The sequence below is a fragment of the Ornithorhynchus anatinus genome, chromosome X5 (assembly GCF_004115215.2).
Source record: "Ornithorhynchus anatinus isolate Pmale09 chromosome X5, mOrnAna1.pri.v4, whole genome shotgun sequence".
NCBI lineage: Eukaryota > Metazoa > Chordata > Mammalia > Monotremata > Ornithorhynchidae > Ornithorhynchus > Ornithorhynchus anatinus.
The window spans coordinates 20,775,163-20,797,874 of NC_041753.1; the positions used below are offsets into that span (position 1 = coordinate 20,775,163).

General features: G+C 44.7%; 1 protein-coding gene across 4 annotated transcripts in view; it reads right to left on the minus strand.

The window, feature by feature from the left end:
• Positions 1–15,170: 15,170 nt before the first annotated feature.
• Positions 15,171–22,712, minus strand: part of ZNF462 (zinc finger protein 462) — a 118,583-nt gene continuing 111,041 nt past the window's right edge. For all 4 annotated transcript variants that reach the window (XM_029055115.2, XM_029055114.2, XM_029055108.2 and 1 more), the window contains 3 exons: positions 20,000–20,129; positions 17,019–17,142; positions 15,171–15,427 (listed from right to left, as the gene is read on the minus strand). In XM_029055115.2, the coding sequence (XP_028910948.1) occupies positions 15,220–15,427; positions 17,019–17,142; positions 20,000–20,129 (462 nt within the window). In that variant the 3' untranslated portion in view covers positions 15,171–15,219. The remainder of the gene's footprint in view (positions 15,428–17,018; positions 17,143–19,999; positions 20,130–22,712) is intronic.

The window sequence follows — 22,712 nt, forward strand, 5'->3', positions numbered from 1 at the left end:
TGTGCAGGGCACTGTACTAAGCACTTGGGAGAGTCCAAAGTAAGACTTGGTAGACACATTCCCTGCCCACATCAAGCCCCTTGGGCAGCATTTCCAAAGGAGGAAGGGCTTTGTGTTGCACTGAAGCCAGCTGCAGTAGGTAGAATGGCCCTTTTCAGATGCATTGGAAGCTCAGATTTTCCAACTAATGATTTCACACATCTTAAATTAAGTTCTGATCCATGGGCTCTATCCCAGCATCTTCTTTTACACAATGTGGCTAAGCTGCTGTATTTTCTCTCTCAGAGACAACATTCCACTTTACATTGTGATGTGGTTTTTGGAAGGCATGTATTTAGTTAACTAAACCAAACTAAGTGACTTTATTAATGGAAGAAAATTAAAGAGAGAATTGGGTGAATATGGTCAAGGTGTGTTTGCTTACTACCAGTGATTCAGAGGCAGCTCATGAAAGGCAGTAACCTTTCCGGGTTCTAACAGCTGAAAATCATTTTTACTGGAAGTCCAAATCAAAGGCTATCACCTGGATCTCTCTGGATAAAGCATTTTTTTTTGGCCACCCTCACTTAAAACTGGGCTTTTGCTTGTGAAAATATGCAAATTATAAAGGCAAATGTAAAACCTTTCCTGAAGACTGAATGGTAAAGTTTTTCATACTCATTTGCAAAAAGAAAAGTGAATGATTCTAATGCTCTTTTACAGGAGGGAAGACTTAAGAGGAAGAAGGAGATGAAAAGGGAAATTAAAGGGAGAGGGTAAAAAAATCTTATGTTTTTGGAATTCAGCTGCCATCTTGATATTTTTTCTTACTCTCCGGCAACCTTTTTCTTTTGGGCCCTAGTGGTAGACTAATTGATTACCAGCCCAACTTCCCCTTTTGATGTCTTTGACTAAGCTAAAAAAAACCAACCAAACAAACCAACAATTCTGCTTGCAGTGCCTCAGTTTAGGGTGTTCCTCTTCTCCCTCTTCCTTCTGTGTCATCTTGACTTGGTCCCTTTATTCATCCCTCCTCCCAGTTCCACAGCACATATCTGTAATTTTTTAAAAATTTACATTAATGTCTGTCTCCTCCTCCAGATTGTAAGCTCATTGTGGGCAGGGAGTGTGTCTATTGTTCTTTTGTACTCTCCCAAGTGCTTAGTACAGTGCTCTGCACACAGTAAGTGCTTAATAAATACCATCAAATGAATCCAAATGTTTGTGGTGACATTTGTAACACGACAAATACAGCTTGGAGTCCAAGAGAAGATCTCACAGAATTTCTTCTCCCTCACTCTACACTGTGGTTAGAACTTGTTGCATTAGCTCTTAGGGAAACAATTTTCATTTTGGCTATGCCAGCAAATGGAAGCCAGCACAAATCTCTCCATCTGCCAAGACCAATCTAGACAGAACTGCATAAGATCCCAGATCCATTCCCTCTCTATGGAGAGCTGCAGAGAAGGGATTGGATCTTGTCAGAGGAAGGAAGGCTTTCACTTTCTTAAAAAAAAAAAATCACTGGACCCCTAGTTTGCTTCTTTTTTTAAAATTGTATTTGTTAACAGTTTACTACAGGCCAGGCACTGCACTAAAGCCTGAGGTAGAGACAAGATCATTGGGTTGGACACAGTCCATGTCCCACATGGGGCTCACAGTCTTAATCCCCTCTTTATGGATGGGGTAACTGAGGCACAGAGAAATTAAGTGATTTGCCCACGGTCCCACAGCAGACAAGTGGCAGAACTGGGAATAGAACCCAGGTGTTCTGACTCCCTGGACTGTGCTCTTTCCACTAGGTCATGCTGCTTCTCACACCTGGTAATGTTTCCGGGTACTGGCTAGGCAGAGGAAGGCACTCGGCCAAGAGGTTGTAGAATCATCTCTGCAGAGAAGGAGTCTCATCTGTCTGAGTTGGGTTAGGCCTAGCCCTGCCTCATCAGTCAATCAATAGTATTTAGTCAGTCAACTGTATTTATTGAGTGCTTACTCTGTAGAGAGCAATATACTAAGTGCTTGGGAGAGTGCTTTGGGAAGCAGCGTGGCTCAGTGGAAAGAGCACGGGCTTTGGAGTCAGGGCTCATGAGTTCGAATCCCAGCTCTGCCACTTGTCGGCTGTGTGACTGTGGGCAAGTCACTTCACTTCTCTGTGCCTCAGTTCCCTCATCTGTAAAATGGGGATTAAGACTGTGAGCCCCACGTGGGACAACCTGATTCCCCTGTGTCTACCCCAGCGCTTAGAACAGTGCTCGGCACATAGTAAGCGCTTAATAAATACCAACATTATTATTATTATTAGAGTACAATATAACAATATAAGAGACATATTTGCTGCCCACAATGAGCTTACAGTCTAGAGGGAAAGACAGACATCAAAATAAACAAATAAATTACAGGTATGTGCCTAAGTGCTGCGGGGCTGGGAGGGCGGATGAGTAAAGGGAGCAAATCAAAGTGATGCAGAAGGGAGTTGAAGAAAAGGAAAAGAGGGCTTAGTCAGGGAAGGCCTCTTAGAGGAGATGTGCCTTCAATAAGGCTTTGAAGCAAGAGAGTAGTTTATTGAGTACCTTCTGAGTGCAGAGCACTGGACTAAGCACTTGAGAGAGTGCAATAGGGTTAGAAGACACAATCGCTGCTCTCAAGGAGTTCATTAAATTGTAAACTCTTTGAGGGCAGCAATCATGTCTATTGATTCTAGTATACTCTCCCAAGCTTAGTTCAGTGCTCTGCATACCATAAGGGCTTTACATACCATAGGTGTATGATACAATTGATTGGTTCCAATCTAGAAAGGAAAGAAAGACACAACAATAGTCACAAATAGGAGGAAAAGGAGAGTGAAAAGATGGATATGTTGATGAGTAATATGATGCTTAAATAGCAGCATATGCAAGCCTATATGAAGAGAAATGATAAAGGTTGTTGTGAGTGCCCAAGTGTTGGAAGTGGGGTGGGGTGGAAATTAGGAGACTAAGACCTAGGGAGAAACAAGTTAGTTGAGGAAAGGCTTCCTGGAGGAGGTGGGATGCCAGAAGGGCTTTGCAAATGGGAAGTACTGTGGTCTGGCAGATTGGAAAGGGAGCTGAAAGGGGGAGAGTTCCAGGCAGGAGAAAAGGCATGAACAAGGGGTTGGAGGTAGGAGAATCAAAAGTTAGTCATAGAAAAGAAGGTGAATCTGAGAGGAAGAGGGCAAGTTGGGGAGAAGAGTTGGATGAGTAAAAGGAAGATCGCTGAAGGAGTGATTTAAAGCCAATAGGTCAGGAGTTTCTGCTTGATGTATAGAGAAATGGGTAACCATTGGAGGTTTTTAAAGAGTAGGGAGATGTGCGTACTCTAGACTGTAAGCCTGTTGTGGGCAGGGAACTCTTCTACCAACTCTGTTGAATTGTTGGTTCTCTCCCAAGAGCTCATTACAGTACTCTGCATACAGTAGCACTCAATAAATATCATTGATGATGCTGATGAAGGGTGACATTTTAGAAATACAATCCAGACTTCCACATGAAGGTAGAAAAACCAGTGAGGAGGCAAATGAAGTAGTCTTGTCAGGATGCGACTAGTGCCTAGAACGGGGTGATAGCCATTTGGATAGAGAAGAGGTGGCAGGAGGCTTGAGACAGGGGATGAACTCATTGACCTCCACCACGTGTCCCTTCAGCCCCAGTGTTCTCTGTAATTTCCTCTGAGAAAGCCCAGAGCTTCAGGAAAGAGACAATTTTCTATTTCCAAGCTGCAAAATTTAGCTCAATTATTTCAAAAGAAGCATTAAGCCACGAGACAAAGGATATTAACGCTGCCAGATCTGATGGGAACACTTGGTTGCTACCACACATCTATTTGAATCTTAAGAAAAGTGAACTGACTGGTTCATCTGAGGTACTTGTTTGCCCTGCTGAAATTATTCTCTCCAAATCCTTGACACTGGGCTTGGAAACTGGGTGGTTGTGGTGGAGGGGAGGGTGGGGGGTGGGAGGTAGAGGGGATGGAGGAAGGGTTGTGCTTGTTTGCCACAAGTCATAGAAGCAGAGAAGCAGCGTGGCTTAGTGGAAAGAGCATGGGCTTGGGAATCAGAGGACACGGGTTCTAATCCCGACTCCACCACCTGTCTGTTCTGTGACCTTGGGCAAGGTACTTAACTTCTCTGTGCCTCAGTTATCTCATCTGGAAAATGGGGATTATGACTATGACAACCTGATTACCTTGTATCTACCTCAGCGCTTAGAACAGTCCTTGGCCCAGAGTAAGCACTTGAGAAAAACCATTATATTGCTATTATTATTATAACCTCTTTGTGAGGATTGAGCAAAGCAGTTTGAAAATGGTAGCTACAGACCCAGACTCACGTCTGCTCCTTTGTATTAAAAAATGTCCCAATAACCTCTCACACTCCAAACAGCAGAGCAGGTGCCTGCACAGTCTAATTCACTGGAACCTCAAAATTCATTTTGGTATGAATTATCCAGACATCAAGCCAAGACAAAAGAGATGTGCTTGAAATATCCAGATAACTGAAAACAAAGCAAATTTAGAGACTTAAGTCACTGCTAAGAGTTTGGTCCATTGACAGGAGATTCCCAAGAGATTATTCAGTCGATCTTTAGCCTGCTTTTAGTAGTGTGCCCATCTCCATGTTTCCTGTCAATCCTAGTCAACGATTGACGATCTTCAAGGAAAGAGATTCCACTGGTAACCCTTTCGAGCATCTATCTTTCACTCACTGTCAGAAAGTTTGTAGTGGGTAAAGCATGGACCTGGGAGTAAGAAGGTCGTGGGTTCTAATATTGTCTGCTATGTCACCTTGGGCAAGTCACTTCACTTCTCTGCCTCCATTACCTCATCTGTAAAACGGGGATTGAGACTGTGAGCCCCATGTGGGACAGGGACTGTGTCCGACTCCATTTCCTTGTATCCACCCTGGGGCTTAGTACAGTGCCTGGCACATAGTAAGCTCTGAACAAATACCATAGTTATTATTATTATTAAAGTTTATAGTATCTAGTTTAAATCCCACTTGCTGAAATATGAACCCATTCCTTCTTATTCTAACCATAGTAATTATGGAGTTCTAGGTCCATGTCTGCATGAGGCAAGTGTATTTTTGTGAAGATTTTTCCTTTGGAAAATGTAGCCTAAGGTGATTTCCTAATGAGTTGAGACACCTTTAGCCCTTGCATATTTTATCACTACCCTTTGCACTCAGAGCAGTGGTGGTGGTGGTATTTTTTTAAGCTGATACTAAATGCCAAGAACTGTACCAAATGCTGCAGTAGATCTAAAATAATTAGGTTGGTTACAGTTCCTGTCCCTCATGGGGACACGTGGTCAGTACGGTGCTCTGCCAACAGTAAACACTCAATAAATACCATCGATTGATTGAGGTTCACTGTCTAAATAGGAAGGAGAACATGCATTTTACAGATGAGAGAAGTTAAATGACTTGCCCAAGGTCACAGAACAGGCAAGAGGCAGAGCTGGAATTATAACCCAGGTCCTCAGACTTCCAGACCTGTGCTCTTTCAACTAGGCCATGCTGCTTCCCGCGTGTAGATAGGTATACTTTTATTTATTTATATATTTTATTGATTTATATGTGCAGGTAGTTATTTGTTTAGCCCTAATGTGTTTGCACTGTTTCCACTTTCAGTTCGCTACCTGTAAACAATTTTTTGTGTTTCCTCCAATTAACGATATGCACCTTGAAGGCAGGGAATGCTTGTCTTGCTACTGTTGTACTATAAGTAAGGGGCCTAACCCTCATAAGGCCCTCAGTAAATATCATTACCTTGCTTATCTGGGAAAGGAAAAAAGAGTGGGACTATAGTACAGGGGTGGGAATAAGGTATAACTAGAGGGAGCAGATTTAGAGTGGTGGTTGTTTACCTTTTGGAGGGTGGAGTGGGAAATAGAAGTGCTGAGAAGTGCTGTGTGTGTGTCATCCCTGGAACCAAGGGTTGAAGCGGGTCAGGTTACAGAAATATCCATTTTTTGACTGGCTGACAGATCCGAAGCTTTGTCACGAAAGCATCATATACCTAAAGAAAGCACTGTGTCAGGACTAATATTTATGGAGTCATGTACCGATTGGCCCACCCCAAAAATTCTTGGCTGCCTATCCACCTGATTAACAGGTAGCCTGTGGTATTCTTCTTATCCCAGCCCCAATCCCACTTGCAGCTCTGAGGATTCTCATAATAGACCTCAGACCAGGCCCATTGGGTGGGTGATGAGAGGAGTAGCATTCCTGGGAAGAAACTATTAATCAGGTGGACTTCAGGACCAATCAGGGGCCAACACGAGTTGGCAATAATATGGTCAAAATCCATGTCTGCAGGGGCTCACGTTAATGACCTTCAGTCAATCTAGGAAAATGACTACAAAAAGAACTAATTACACACTCCCCTCTCTTTAAACCTGAAACTGTGGTTTGCAGAATGACAACAATGAGCAATTTCTGCCCAATGGGAGAGAATAGGTTTGAGGTGGTTATCTGAGGGAGAAACTTCACAGAGCTACTATCGTACTTTAAAGAATATAGTCTACCTTCCAACACTAACGGAATAAAAATCATCCACCAAGAGTGAGGTGACATAAAGGCACAAAAGGTTTTGGAGTTTTCATGGGAACAGAGCTGGGTAATTCAGTATTTATATAGGTGACGTGCCTGAACAGCTGAATGGCCTGTAATATTGGGATTCCCAGAGGACCTAAAGGGCTCTGCTCTTGAAAAAGGCGGTAAATTTTCCCAACATCACTCAAGAAAGATGGAAGCTGAAGATTATATCAGCATGTAACGATGTTTCACTTAAGGTGAAATGAGATGGAAAGGATGCAATACTAAATACACCCCACTTGTACTTGATTTACTTCTTCCCCCTCATTAGTTTTCTATTACAGCAACTCCTTACAGTGGCTCCTACCACACTGGAAGTTATAGTCAGCAAAGAATTGGAAATGGTTGAACTGAGGGTGGGTGACTGCCCTCATCCCCCTCTCCCCGTCCAGGGCCCCGCCACCTCCTTCCCATCCAAACCCTCCCCTCCCCCCGCCCTTCCCCCCCCTCCCCTTGCACCCACAGCTACTTTCAAGTGTGGCCTCTGGAACCCCCGCTCTATTACAGGCAAGCTACCTTTCATCCATGACCTTTTCCTCTCCCGCTCTCTCCTCCTCCTCGCCCTTTCGGAAACGTGGCTCTCTCCCGAAGACACGGTCTCCGCCGCCGCTCTCTCCAGCGGAGGCCTCTCCTTCTCCCACTCCCCCAGACTCACCGGTAAGGGAGGAGGCGTCGGCTTCCTCCTCTCGCCCCGTTGCCGCTTCCGCACTATCCCTCCTCCCCCCTCCCTCTCCTTCCCCTCCTTCGAAGCCCATATCATTCGCCTCTACCACCCACTCCAGTTACTTGTCGCCGTCATCTACTGCCCTCCCGGTCCCACCTCCGACTTCTTCAACCACCTTGACCCCTTTCTCACCTTCCTTCTCTCCTTCTCTCTGCCCACTCTGATCCTTGGAGACTTCAACATCCATACGGATGTACCCGACGACTCCTCTGCCGCCCGCCTGCTATCCCTCCTCGACTCTGCCGACCTCCTCCTCCACCATACCGCGCCCACTCACCGACTCGGTCACACCCTCGATCTCGTCATCTCCTACCGCTGCACTATCTCCTCCCTCACCAACTCTGAAATCCCTCTCTCTGACCATAACTTTCTCACCTGCCTCATCTCTCACACTCCCTCCCCCTGCAAATCTCCGCTACTGCCCCACAGAGACCTCCGCTTTCTCGATCCCATCCGTCTTTCCAATAGCATCTCTCCTCACCTTGCCGCCCTGTCCTCTCTTCCCACTCTCGACGATCGGGTCTCCGCTCTCAACTCCACCCTCTCTACTCATCTCGACTCTCTCGCCCCCCTTTCCCTCTGCCGCTCTCGCTCCACTAACCCACAGCCCTGGATCACCTCCTCCGTCCGCCTCCTACGCTCCTATGCTCGAGCTGCTGAGCGCTGCTGGCGAAAGTCCAAGCACCAAGCCGACCTCACACACTTCAAATTTATCCTTTCCTGCCTTAACTCTGCCCTCTCCTCCGCCAGGCAAAGCTTCTTCTCCTCCCTCATCGACACCCATGCCCGTCACCCCCGCCGATTGTTCCGGACCTTTAACTCTCTCCTTAGGCCCCCTGTTCCTCCCCCTCCCCCATCTCTCACCCCCAATGATCTGGCCACCTATTTCCTCACGAAAATCAACACGATCAGGTCTGAGCTCCCCAAAGTCACCCCTCCGCCTCTCCCCTCCCCCCCACCAACCCCTTCCCCTACTTTCCCATCCTTCCCTGCAGTATCCTCAGAGGAGATCTCCTCCCTCCTCGCAAGTGCCACCCCCTCCACCTGCGCCTCGGACCCCATTCCCTCTCACCTTCTTAAAACCATCGCCCCTGCCCTCCTCCCTTCCTTAACTTCTATTTTTAACCACTCAATCTCCAAGGGCTCCTTCCCCTCTGCCTTCAAACATGCCCACGTCTCCCCCATCCTAAAAAAACCCGCTCTTGACCCCACCTCCCCCTCCAGTTATCGTCCTATCTCCCTACTACCCTTCCTTTCCAAAATCCTAGAACGAGTCGTCTACAATCGATGCCTAGAATTCCTTAACTCCCATTCTCTCCTAGACCCCCTCCAATCTGGCTTCCGTCCCCTCCACTCTACCGAGACTGCTCTCTCTAAGGTCACCCATGACCTCCTTCTTGCCAAATCCAATGGCTCCTACTCCATTCTGATCCTCCTTGACCTCTCTGCTGCCTTTGACACTGTCGACCATCCCCTCCTCCTCCATACCTTATCGCACCTTGGCTTCACGGACTCTGTCCTCTCCTGGTTCTCCTCTTACCTCTCTGGCCGATCATTCTCGGTCTCCTTCGCTGGAGCCTCCTCCCCCTCCCATCCTTTAACTGTTGGAGTTCCTCAAGGGTCAGTTCTTGGCCCTCTTCTGTTCTCCATTTACACTCACTCCCTCGGTGAACTCATCCGCTCTCACGGCTTTGACTACCATCTCTACGCAGATGACACGCAGATCTACATCTCTGCCCCTGTCCTCTCCCCCTCCCTTCAGGCTCGCATCTCCTCCTGCCTCCGGGATGTCTCCACCTGGATGTCGGCCCGCCACCTGAAACTCAACATGAGCGAGACTGAGCTCCTCATCTTCCCTCCCAAACCCGGTCCTCTCCCAGACTTCTCTATCACCGTGGATGGCACGACCATCCTTCCCGTCTCTCAGGCCCGCAATCTCGGTGTCATCCTTGACTCTTCCCTCTCGTTCACCCCACACATCCTATCCGTTACCAAGACCTGCCGGTTTCACCTCTACAATATCGCCAAGATCCACCCTTTCCTCTCCACCCAAACGGCTACCTTACTATTACGGGCTCTCGTTATATCCCGGCTAGACTACTGTGTCAGCCTTCTCTCTGACCTCCCTTCCTCCTCTCTCGCCCCGCTCCGGTCTATTCTTCACTCCGCTGCCCGGCTCATCTTCCTGCAGAAACGATCTGGGCATGTCACTCCCCTTCTTAAACAACTCCAGTGGTTGCCTATCGACCTCCGCTCCAAACAAAAACTCCTCACTCTAGGCTTCAAGGCTCTCCATCACCTTGCCCCTTCCTACCTCTCCTCCCTTCTCTCTTTCTACTGCCCACCCCGCACGCTCCGCTCCTCTGCCACCCACCTCCTCACCGTCCCTCGGTCTTGCCTATCCCGCCGTCGACCCCCGGGTCACGTCCTCCCGCGGTCCCGGAACGCCCTCCCTCCTCACCTCCGCCAAACTGATTCTCTTTCCCTCTTCAAAACCCTACTTAAAAATCACCTCCTCCAAGAGGCGTTCCCAGACTGAGCTCCTCTTCCCCCTCTACTCCCTCTGCCATCCCCCCTTTACCTCTCCGCAGCTAAAGCCTCATTTTCCCCTTTTCCCTCTGCTCCTCCACCTCTCCCTTCCCATCCCCACAGCACTGTACTCGTCCGCTCAACTGTATATATTTTCGTTTCCCTATTTATTTTGTTAATGAATTGTACATCGCCTTGATTCTATTTAGTTGCCATTGTTTTTACGAGATGTTCTTCCCCTTGACGCTGTTTATTGCCATTGTTCTTGTCTGTCCGTCTCCCCCGATTAGACTGTAAGCCCGTCAAACGGCAGGGACTGTCTCTATCTGTTGCCGACTTGTTCATCCCAAGCGCTTAGTACAGTGCTCTGCACATAGTAAGCGCTCAATAAATACTATTGAATGAATGAATATATGCACCAACAGCAATGTATTCCAGAACAATAAAAAAAGATCCAGTACTAGACCGAATGTTGGCTAGGATTTAAAGAAACAGTACAGAGGAAAATTCAAAGTCAAGACTCCCGCTAAACAGATAACCCTGTCCCACTGCATATTTGTAATAAAAGACAGGACAAGGGTCTTTTGTTACACTATTTTCTACTGAGAGCAGTGATATGCCATTGTGCAAATATTTTACAAAGAGGGGTTTTGGCGAAGGCAAAAATATATTTCATGCATTGACTTGTAGATTATACTGCAGATAAAATTGAAGAATGAAGCTCTCAGAGTGGGAACAAAACCAACCCAATTAGCTATTTTTGTATGACTTTTGGTCTTCTCTAAGTTTCAGACATGTCTAAATTGGCTTTTTTTTTTGTTTTAGATATGGAAAGAAAACTCTCCCCATCGGAGACTATGTTCATCTAGAACACTGCCATCGTCGAGACAGGATATTTAATGGCAGTGCACACCCTATTACACAGTGTTGCTGTCTGTCATACATTGCTAATACCTTTCATGCCTATGGACACACATACACACTCAAACTCTCTGAAGAGCACTGTTGCTTTCTTCTTACTGCAGTTACTGAGGGAAAGTCTCCATCTGTACCATGAGTAACCAGTGCGGTTTCATTTCCGCTGCACAACACACAATGGGAAAAATAGAGATGAAAACAGATTGCCCAAATGCTGTTCACTGGAAGTTAGTGGGAAATCGTGAGATTTGGTGCCATTTCTTGTTCGGTGAGAAGAATAAATGCTATGGAACCTCACTATAGCCAGATAGCAGAGTATTTAAATCAGCTTTGGAGAGCACTATCTCCCAGCCCACCGACACGATCGCCAACCCTTCCCCATGTTTAGCAATGTGAATTTGATGATACATCTAATGGCAGTGAGCACTAATTGCCCAAAGAAGTGCAGTACTGGAGCTGAAACTTAGGTTAACTGAGCAATCCCTGTCTTTGATAGCTGAACCTTATTTTGCTGAATTAGTCCATCTTTCTAAAGTACATAGCAGACAAGTGGCAGAGCCAGGATTAGATTTTATGACCTTCTGATTCCAAGGGCCATGCTCTATCCATTATGCTATGCTGTAAATTTTGGGGTGTGCCATTAGCAGTGGTTATGAAATAGGGGAGAGCCCAGCACTGTCTCCTGTTGTAGAGATTTCCGCTGCGGTGACCACAGAACCCACCAGCTCATCCTTTCAGCGGCCATCTGGGGATCAGGTAAGAAATAATAATAATAATGGTATTTGTTAAGCGCTTACTACTTGCCAGGCACAGTACTAACCACTGGGGTGGATACAGGGTAATTGGACACAGTCCCCGTCCCATGTGAGGCTCACAGTCTCAACCCCCATTTTACAGATGAGGTAACTGAGGCATAGAGAAGTTAAGTGGCTTGCCCAAGGTCACAGAGCAGACAAGTGGTAGAGCCAGAATTAGAACTCATGATCTCCTGACTCTCAGGTTTGTGCTCTATCCACTATGCCAGCTGAAAAGTGGGGGTAACTCAGCATAACTCATCACCTTTCCTGCAAACACAAATCAAGCACATGGCTTACTGACCTTGGGCTACTATTTTCTCTACCTCTACCTTTCTACCTTTTTTCCCCCACGGTATTTGTTTAGTGCTTACTATGTGCCAGGCACTGTACTAAGCACTGGGATAGATACAAGCTAATCAGGTTGGAAACGGTCCTTGTCCCACATAAGGCTCACAGTCTTTAATCCCCATTTCACAGAAACAATTTAGCTTAATGTAAAAGGTCCGGGCTTGGGAGTCAGAGGTTGTGGATTCTAATCCCGGCTCTGCCACTTGTCAGCTGTGTGACTTTGGGCAAGTCACTTAACTTCTCTGTGTCTCAGTTACCTCATCTGTAAAATGAGGATTAAGACTGTGAACCCCACATGGTACAACTTGATTACCTTCTACCTACCCCAGCACTTACAACAGTGCTTGGCACACAGTAAGTGCTTAATAAATACCATTATTATTATTTTTATTACTACAGATGAAGTAACCGAGGCACAGAACCGAAGTGACTTGCCCAAGGTCATACAGCAGACAAGTGGGGGAGCTGGGACTCTCCTCCACCCCACAACCTAGGGGGCGGCTCCAAAAAGGCAACAGTGCCATTTGGTAGTATACTTTGCATCTTACCACCTCTGTTTAGGGATGCTGTGTTCAACGTGATTAGACAAGAGGGCTAGAAAAAGGGCCCTAATCTTCAAGGGAGATTGTAAGAGAGACTCTCCTTTCAACAGCACATACATGGGGCAGAAATTTCACCATTTGTAGCATCAACACAGATACACTCTCATACTCTCTCTCTCACACACACCCATCCCTACTGATGTGGACAATCAGCTCTGCTAATAAATTGTTTTTCCTTTTGTCGCACTATTTTGGGAGTATTTTTGAAGATAGATCCACAGCCGTAGACACATTTGCAAAAAGTTCTTTATTAATTTTTCACTTTTCATTACAAAATGTATGTTGCCAACAACTTGAATAACCTACTTGCTTTTTAATTTTTTTTTTTAACCCTTTGCTTCAACTCAGGATCTCCCCACCAATAATCAAGTATTTAGTATCAGGAAATACTGACTGCTGGAGTCAATGGGTCATCATTTTGCTATTTATTTCCTTTCTCAAGCTCTGAAAAAAATGTCCTCTGTATAAATTAAACAATGAAAAAATGTTATTGTCAATTCTAGGTCATTACAGTCAACAGAATTATAATAATGCATCAAAATGTGTGGCCACAATATATCAGGTATACATTTTGAATAAAGAAAAAAAAATGACATTCTAGCCTTGTTAAAAGGATAATGGTCCCATATTTTTATTAACAGGTTAGCAAAACAAAATCCAATGGATTACAATATTTACATGTTATTTGAAAAATAAAGTAGTGATAAAAGCATGTCACAATCATTTTCTTTTTTTATGGATATTTTTTTTTTTTGGTAACCATTACAAACACCCAATCCAGGTATGGAACTGTTTAAATACATTTGAAACGCGGCCAATTAAAAACAAATACAGACACAAAATGAGTATTTGTCTAAATAGTTCATTCCCCTTTCCCCCTTTCTGGTTTCCACATTATGCTCCCCCCCTCCCCCAAAATAAAACAAACACCCTGCAAATAAGAATCCATAACAGCAAGAAAAGGAAAAAAAGAAACCAAAACGAAACCAAAAAACAAAACACACATGCTTTTCAAGTAAGCACTTATTCCACAAATGCAACATCTTTCCATGGATTTTATTTGAAGCTGTGTGGGACACTGTCTTCTCAGCAACCCCCTTCCCCCTTTCCCCCCCTCACCCTCCCTTTCCTCCCTCACCCACCCCTCCCTAGTAAAAAACAAAACATGAAAACAAAAGGACACACACACACACACACGCACGCACGCACACACACACACATCTAAAAACTAGGTTTCAATAAAAGTTCTTTCTACTTTTTGGAACGAAACCCTTTGCTCACAATCAGAACATACCATATGTGTAGACTCAGTTTCAGCCTATGCTGCTCCCCTCATGCTAAAGCTAATAAGGAGAAACATAGCAGCTCTCATCTAGATCAAATAAAAGTAGTTCTCCAGGCTCCTTGTAGGATATAACTTTTTCTCTTCTGACCGCCAGTGACGTGATTAAAAAACACATTCCCTGGCCTCGCCAAAAAAAAAAAAAAGTTTAAATCACACACAAAAAATCCAGCCAATCTTTACAGAAATTATTCATGTGAGAGAGACCAATATTATGTTAATTTGACAAGCAACATAATGGTGAAGAGGACCTCCTTGTTTGGCCCACAAGCTGCATAGCTGTGCCGTAAGTTTGGTTCTTTAGTTAAATTAAAAACACACAAACAAAAAAACAAACGTTAATTCTTTGTTATTTCCAAGTTTAAAATCAAAACACTCCTATTCACAACAACTAAATCTCCCCTGCCCCCCAAACAAAAACATTTTACATGAAAAAACGGAATTGTGCTGTATTTGTAACACCTCAGGCTGATAGAAAATAAACATGTGGCAAACAAAACTGCACAATCACCTTGAAAGTAGCTCACATGAATCTATCAAATCCTAAATTAGAGTGAAACACTAACAAACAGCTTACCTGGAATAAAGGATGACACTTCACAAACAGTTATCTAGTAATTAAAGTCTGTTTCTTTTTTTTTGTTTTGTTTTTTACTAAAATAATTTAAAAAATCACAGTATTTTAAGAAATAAAACCCACACTGGGATTTTAAGAACAATTTGCTTTCCTTTCTTTAAAACTCTTTTTTTTTTTCCCCATTCACCAACTTGCCCAGCAGTTCTCTCTACATTTAACCACAATGACGACAGGTAGTACTGACAAATGCAGAGAATTCCCTTGGTTAATTCTGAGGTACTAGGAAACAGGTGACTGTTTTAAGCAAAGCAGTTTTTTTTTTCTAAAGCGGTTGCAGTTAAGTCTGGAAAAGCTTAATGTATTAAAACTAGAAAAACGCACCAAAAGTTGTGCGTCAAAAAGTTGTCCCCTCACAAGAAGTCTTCTTCCACTTTCATGAAGCTTCCATTTTCCATATGCAGTCCCAGGCTCCACCACAAAGCACGTTGTGTAGCACAAGTGATGCTTCCACAGTCCAAATGAATGTAACTTCCATTGTGAAGGTCCGGAAGAAAAGATGCAGTGATGTAATGGAGCCACTTATTCCACCATTTAAATAATTTTAATATACACACTCACTCACACAGGTACCAGTGCTTTGAAAATAGATCGTTCAGTCCTAAAAAGCAGCTTTGTTTCTGTCTTCTCCTCTCATTTCTCCCTCCCCACCCAACTCCCACCCCCCGCCCCCCCATCCCCACCCCCTTCATCGCTGTTCAAGTAGGATTTGATTAAAAATCACACCAAATGCTTATTCATTTTTGGCCTCTGCATTTTCTTGGAGAGTTTCGTCGGTAGCTACCACACAGACTGCTACTGTTTCATTCTCGAGGGGAAAGTTCATCTCTAGCACCTCGTCACCTTCCTTCTCTTCCGTTAAGGGCATTTTAAGATTTTCCTCGAGGCTGTCTTTTGGGCGGTCATCCTCTTGGCTCCTTTGCTTGCTTTCGTTCAGAGCCCTGAAAATAGAAAAGCATTGGCAGGGGAGAGGAAATGAGGAACATTTCATTGAGCAATACTAACTTGCCTCCATTCCATTGAAGTTCAATGGTGTGTCCTTTCCCACATAATGGCCTCAAACAACTAGTTACCCTCCCAACGAGGAATGATGCTCCTTTAGACTTTATGAAGAGTGGAACCTCCTAAAATACTATCCTTTTGGGACACAGTTTTCTACATATACGTCCTATTACCTGGGCTTCCTCTAAAAAGGTTTAAGGGAAAGATTCGGAAGCAAATAACAAAAACAGAAAGTCATGAGGTGGAATCAATTGAGAATGTTGGGTACGGATTTTTGTTTTTTCAACTCTAGCTGTATTAGAACCTCTAAAGCAAGGGATGAGGGCTGGGATGAAGTAAACCGGAATAGGTCAGAATTCAGTTCGGGTTAAAGGAATGGCAGTGCTTGGACCTCTCTTCTCTCCCCCCGTGCCCCTCCTCTTCCCACCCACCCCCGAGTCCCCGGTGGGGCCCTTATGAGCTGCCTTGCCTCCACCAGATGCCACCTCCACCCTAATACCCTCTTGCCACCACTGCAGATGGTGGTGGAGGTGTTCTGGTTAGAAAATATTTTTCCTTTAGCGTGTGGGAGCAAGAAGGGGGAGGGGCTTTGGGAGGGGACTAGCAAGTGGAATGGAGTTTTTAAGGAGCAGGCAGGCTTTGAAGATCTAATGGACTAAAACTATCCAGTTTGGGGATCTTTTCCACCCCACTAGAAAACTTCCGGGTGTCCTGACAGAGACCTGGAATGAGCAAGGCTGAGAGGATAGCTCAAACAACTGTGGGGGCAAACACAATGACTTTTCTCCCACAGCAGGAAACCTATGAGGTCAGTGACCCTCCCCCCACCCCCACCATCCCCAAGATGTAGAGATAAGCTTGAGGAGTCACTGAAAGTAGTTGAAAGCATCTTGCAACACTGGACATTCCCACCAAGGTATATGTGTATGTGTTGTGCCTTTAGTTAAAATATCTTATCAAAGCGTGACTTTATTTTCAGGGCTCTCAAATACTTTATAGATACAACCTGTCTGAGAGGCTGGCAAAGGAGGTTGATTCCATTCCCCCAGAGAGAACATTTATGATAGGTAAGGTGAACCTACATGTTCAATTCAGTCAAGGATCCAGGATCAGGACAACACATCATCTGCCTCCCAGGCTAGCTTTCTCTTGGAAAATTTCACTTTGTTTTAGGCTGAATCAACACTAGCCAGATAAAAGCCATTTCTAGGTATGGACATGGTAGAGTTTTATACGGAGAACTATGGAGATGTAGTGGGTTGGTTGTTACACGGCCATTGAAATAACCAGATCACCAACTCCCCCTTCCATCATCACCAACCCCACTTCCATTCTTTATAACGTAGTTGCAGATGAACCCACAGATACTGCTGGAATTGAACACAGTGCATCTTGTGGTTGTCCAGATTAGTTCCTGGTTCTAGGGGAACCCAAAGAACGAGCCCAACCTCCCAGGTCACCCGCGGTTCCCCTCTAAGACCACGTTAGAGCTCTGGATTGTCGGGAAGCGTCCTCTGCTGAGTGACTTACATGCCGTGCCTCAGCACATGTCGCTCCCAATCAGAGCCCTGAGCAAACGTCCGTCCACAAAATTCACACGGAAAACGTTTCTCGGGGCAAATGGGGGCCCCGCTGTCAGAAAATGCCATGAGATCTGCAGAAGGAATAAAAGCATTACTGAGAGAGAGGAAAGAATCAACAGCCACCACAGACCTCCTCTGTGAACAACATATCTCTCCCGAAGCCGGAAGTAGGGGGGAGAAAAACATTCGTGGATAGTGGAGGCTCAGCCCCAAAATATCACTGAAAACATAAGAAAGCTTGGTCCTCCATGTCTGGCCACCTCTTCCTCCCCGATTTCAGTCATCACAAAGGACTTCATACAAACCAAAACAATTCTAGATGGAGAATCTATCACAGAACCATGGGTCATCAGATCACTTCACAGCCCTTCTCCTGGCCCTCGCCCTCTTCCGTAAAACGGGACCAAAGCCCTCATACCAGGAATAAACAGCAGGGCCTATTCTGCTTTTTAGTTACAATGCACGGTTATGGCAAAGCACACTGTAGAGAGGATCATCTCCGCATATCTGATCACTATGTGCCGGTGCACACAAGATGTTACCGAAAGGCTTGTTGAATGCCATCTGATAAAATTCTTATGGCGACATGAACTGGCTAGGTGTTTCTGGGCCGCCTTAATCTTTTACACACAAAGCTGTGTGAATGGGGCTGGTTTTAACAAAAGATGAAACATTTTCTCACAAATTAAGAAGATCACCACACAAGCCATTAAAAATAATTGCACAGACTATCTCGCTTGATTCTTTTCACTGGAAATGAGACAGCACCATCTGCTCAGAGCATTAATTCCTTAGCAGGGATTATCTTGGGCAAGAAATCAACAGACTGCCTTCCTGACTCCTCCCAAACTACATAATGAAAGAGAGGGGGATTCTGCTTGGTTTAATTTTGATCTGTGCATGCCTGGTTTCTTCACTTTAAAATTCACCCTGTCCAAAACCAAGCTTCCATAGTTAGGAACTCCAGTAACCACAACCCCTCGCTCTCACTATTTTATGTGCAGTTAGGATCTATGCATTGAAGGGATATAAATGCACCTAGATTCTCAATAACTAGCTACGCTTCATTAAAAATCTAAATTGCAATAGGGGAGTGCTTCTCCAACACTTGTTCCTTTCCTCCTTATGAAACATGAAACCAGCTCGCTTTTTGCTAATTCCCAGTGCCAAGTTTCATTGCAGGGGGAGGCTATTAAGCAATTGTTAGCATCTACCAACAGACAGTTGCTGGGAAAATTTAGGGGTGCTCCTCTTACCATGCCTCACTATGCTTCTACTCATTGAAGACTTACTGCTGGTAAAACGCTAAGGACGCTATTGTGTAGTAAGCCCTCTCCTCTAAAAGAATGTACCTAGAGAGTGGAAAATTGATTCTGGGTCTGTCCAAGAGGAGGTACAGACAATAGGGACTAGTCTCCTTTCAATGAGGGGGAAGAGGGAGATTTACGTGCGTAATTCCCATTAACATTACTGGGAGTTACTCATGTAAATCCCCCTACTCTTTCAGGGAAGAATCCGTTCCTCCCCACCCCTAAGACTTTTCAATTCTGTGTGGTTAGGATTCATGAATGTGGACTACACACTCTCCAGCAAGAAGCAGTCAGAGACAATTGAGCTCATTTCAGTTGTGCCGAGCTGGATTTATGCCACAACGCTATTGAGAAAGAGAAGAGAGGAGAGATGGGGGAGGAGAGAAAATCTGTTTAAAACATTCCACCACTTCACCTGTCTCCTCCCTCCCACCCCAGTTTTCTAAATTGGTTTTCATGAGCAGGGAGGAGGGACGATTCGGGTTGAACTGATGACCTTACCCTTCAAACCTGTATTAATCTTAAGAGATTAAAAAGTCATAACAATCAATGAGGAATAATTTATTTCCTGAAGAGGAACCGATAAAGCAATAAAGAAGAGCAGAGCCCACAACATCCTGAAGAAAAAGGGTCCTTTGTACCCTCTGTAAGATGCATCCCCATTCAAATCAAGAATTCTAGTAACAGCTCACAGATGTTAAGAGATCACCACTAGGGAAATAATACATATGAAATGCTAAAAAAAAAAGGTCCCACTTCTCACATCATAAGCATTTCCCTAGCGAAGAATGTATTTCTACTGCCCCTGCTAATGAAGGTTATAAATCTTCAACAGCATCAATAAAACTATCCACTGATTCAAGTTTTTCTGAATCCAGATCACAACAAAGGGATTTTTTTGTTTGTTTGGCTTGCGGGGACTCGGAGCACCTCAGCTCGCAGGGAGTCCCCATTTCCCATAATGTAAAAGGTCTCAAGTTCAAGTATTAAACCAGGACCTGGCCTTTTGACTGTACAGAATGGGATCACACAGCGCTGTTTCCCCCAGGCCCCTTTTCACACACACAGAATACAGCTCTTTGCAGGAGAACAAAAACCAAGTTCTCCTCATCTGTCTTCAGTAGTTGTCCAGGAAAGATTGGCGGTAAGGGACCTTGTAAGGAGGAGAGGGAGGACATAATCACGGGTTTCCAGCCAACCTCTCCTCACTTCATGAAACAACAGCTATAATACTGATTTAATCCGTGCATCATCAACATGCCATTTGGTTTTGAGAAATCTGAGGTCTGAAAGGTGATCTATCCCAAACTAAAAACACTCTCTTCTTTCAGTTCATGGACTGGAGACTGCAGCGATACAATTCTTCCACTACAAGGAAATTCAACCCTTCTTTACTCAGGTATCTCTACGACATAATATGCATGCAAATACCCATGTGCGTGTGTAAAATGGGGCCTACTTTAGTGAGTCAGATTTCACACAAAATGAGTCCAATGTTGCTACTTGCTCCTTTAGAACACGAGGAGCAAAATTTACTATGCAGGCTAAATTTACAGTGAGCCCTTCCTCACCATACTCGGTACTGCCCTGGTTACAAAAGCAAAGAGGCGAGACTAACCTCTGTCTTCATCTTTGTTCATTTCCTCTTCCTTCTCATCCTCGTCGCTGCTGGAGCTCTCTGTTTTTCCCTTCATTTGTTCCAGCTGATCCAAATTCACCCGCCCAACCAGCTCAAAGTTACGGCTCACCTGGAAGAAGAAGGCCCAAACAAATAAGTGAGCCACTAGTCTCAAAACCAGTGAAGTTTCTCCCCTTTGCTGGAGAAACAATTGCAAAGCAAATCTGGCAACAACCGTGTCTGTGCCGAGTCTCGAATAAATGATATTGTCCCTCTAACTAGTCATCTCTGGACAATCATCTCTCCACCTCACCTTTCCTGCCTGCATCCCTCCAGGGAGCAGTTTTTTTTTGGGTTTTTTAAAGTGGTATTTGTTCAGTGTTTACTATGTGCCAGGCACTGTACTAAGCCCCGGGGTAGATACAAGTTAATCGGGTTGGACACAGTTCATGTCCCTCATGGGGCTCACAGTCTTAATCCCCATTTACATGCTAGATAACGTTTATCTTGCTCCTATCATCCTCTCAATAGTATTTACTGAGTATCTACTAGGTGCAGAGTATTTGAATATAGAGTATCAATCATACTAAGCGCTTGGGAGAGTACAGTACAACAGAATTAGCAGACACGTTTCCTGCCCATAATGCACTCACAGTCTAGAAGGGTATGACTATTAATATGATTATTAGCAGCAATATTAACAGTGTAAATTAATCTGTTATCCTTATTTTATGTGCTCACCATGGTTGATCTTTTACACAGTAAAATCCTACACACCATTTGTGTTCTGAGAAAATAGCTGGCGTGATACAATTGTATCTCCTGAGACATTAAGTCAGTGGGTAATAGTGGGATTATCTCAGGTGATCTCAAGAACTCAGATTTTAGGGGTGTGGAACATGGTCTCAGTGGAACATAGGCCAAGATAGACTACACTTTCATTCATTCAATAGTATTTATTGAGCGCTTACTATGTGCAGAGCACTGTACTAAGCGCTTGGGATGAACAAGTCGGAAACAGATAGAGACAGTCCCTGCCGTTTGACAGGCTTACAGTCTAATCGGGGGAGATGGACAGACAAGAACAATGGCACCAATACACCAGTTCAAGCAGTTCAACTCCATTCATTCAATCGCATTTACTGAGCGTTTATTGTGTGCAGACCAGTGTACTAAATGCTTGGGAGAGTACAATACAACAATAAACAATTTCCCTGCCCACAATGAGTTTACAGTCTAGAGTGCCCACTAAATCATTATCATCATCAACAATAAATACCAACCGTTGAACATAATCTATTGAGTATTGTATGCAGAGCACTGGACTAACTGAGCCTTTGGGGGGCTCAATTAATCTTTAGAAGCAGCATGACACTGTGGATAGAGCACGGGCCTGGGAGTCAGAAGGTCATGGGTTCTAATCCCGGCTCCGCCACTTGTCTGCTGTGTGACCTTGGGCAAGTCACTTAACTTCTCTGTGCCTCAGTTACCTAACCTGTAAAAGGGGGATCGAGACTGTGAGTTCCATGCGGGTCAGGGACTGTCCAACCTGATTTGCTTGTATCCACCCTAGTGGTTAGTACAGTGCCTAGAACATAGTAAGGATTAACAAATACCATAACTATTTAGGAGGCCCTTTTAAGAGTTGTGGGGGTCCGTTTCATTGACTCTTCCTCCAAGCAACTTAATCACAGAGTTCGGACTTTGGCCATCTAGAAACACTCTGGAAGTGCTGCACTGGAAGCTTCAGAGAATAGGTGTGTGCATTAGGGCACTAGGGATGCATCAACCCTTCCTTCCCTCTCCTCCCTGGGGAAGGAAGAAATGCACAAAGAGCTGGGGTACTGTGGGCAAAGTGAAGCCAGATGAAAGGGAGCTTTGATATTGTGCTTATAAAACTAAAGCAGAGGGAGTGGGAAGCAGTGTGGCCTTGTGGAAAGAGCATGGGCCTGGGGGCCAGAGGACCTGGGCTCTAATCCCAGCTCCACTATTCCTCTGCTGTGTGACCTTGGGCAAGTCACTTCACTTCTTTTGGCATGTTTCCTCAACTGCAAAATGGATATTCAATACCTGTTCTCCCTCCTACTTGACTGTAAGCCTCAAGTGGGACAGGGACTTTGTCCAGCCTGATTACCTTGTACTTATCCCAGTATTTAAAACAGTGATTATAAGCTTGTGTGGGCAGCGAATGTGTCTACCAACTCTGTTATAACGTAATAATAATAATAAGGTTATAATAATTATGCTACTAGTTAAGTGCTTATTATGCACCAAGCACTGTCTTTAGCACTGGGGTAGATACAAGTTAATCAGTTTGAACACAGTCCCTAGTCCACCTGAGGCTCATACTCATAATCCCCATTTTACAGATGAGGTAATGGAGGTCCAGAAAAGTTAAGTGACTTGCCCAAGATCACAAAGCAGATATGTGACAGAGGGTGGATTAGAACTCATGTCCTTCTGACTCCCAGGCCCGTGCTCTATCCACTAAGCTACCGCTTTGCTCTCTTCAGAGCTCTGCACACAATAAATGCTTAATCAATGCCATTCATCAATTTATTGCTTGACAAAGAGTAAACAAATACCAAAAAAAAAAAAAAAAGAGAGAGAGAGTGGCTTCTCCAGACAATTCCACTTCCCACAAGGGGCAATACATCCTCTCTCCCTGCTCCCTTCTCAAACACACTCTTAGAGGCAAGAACCAAACACTTAT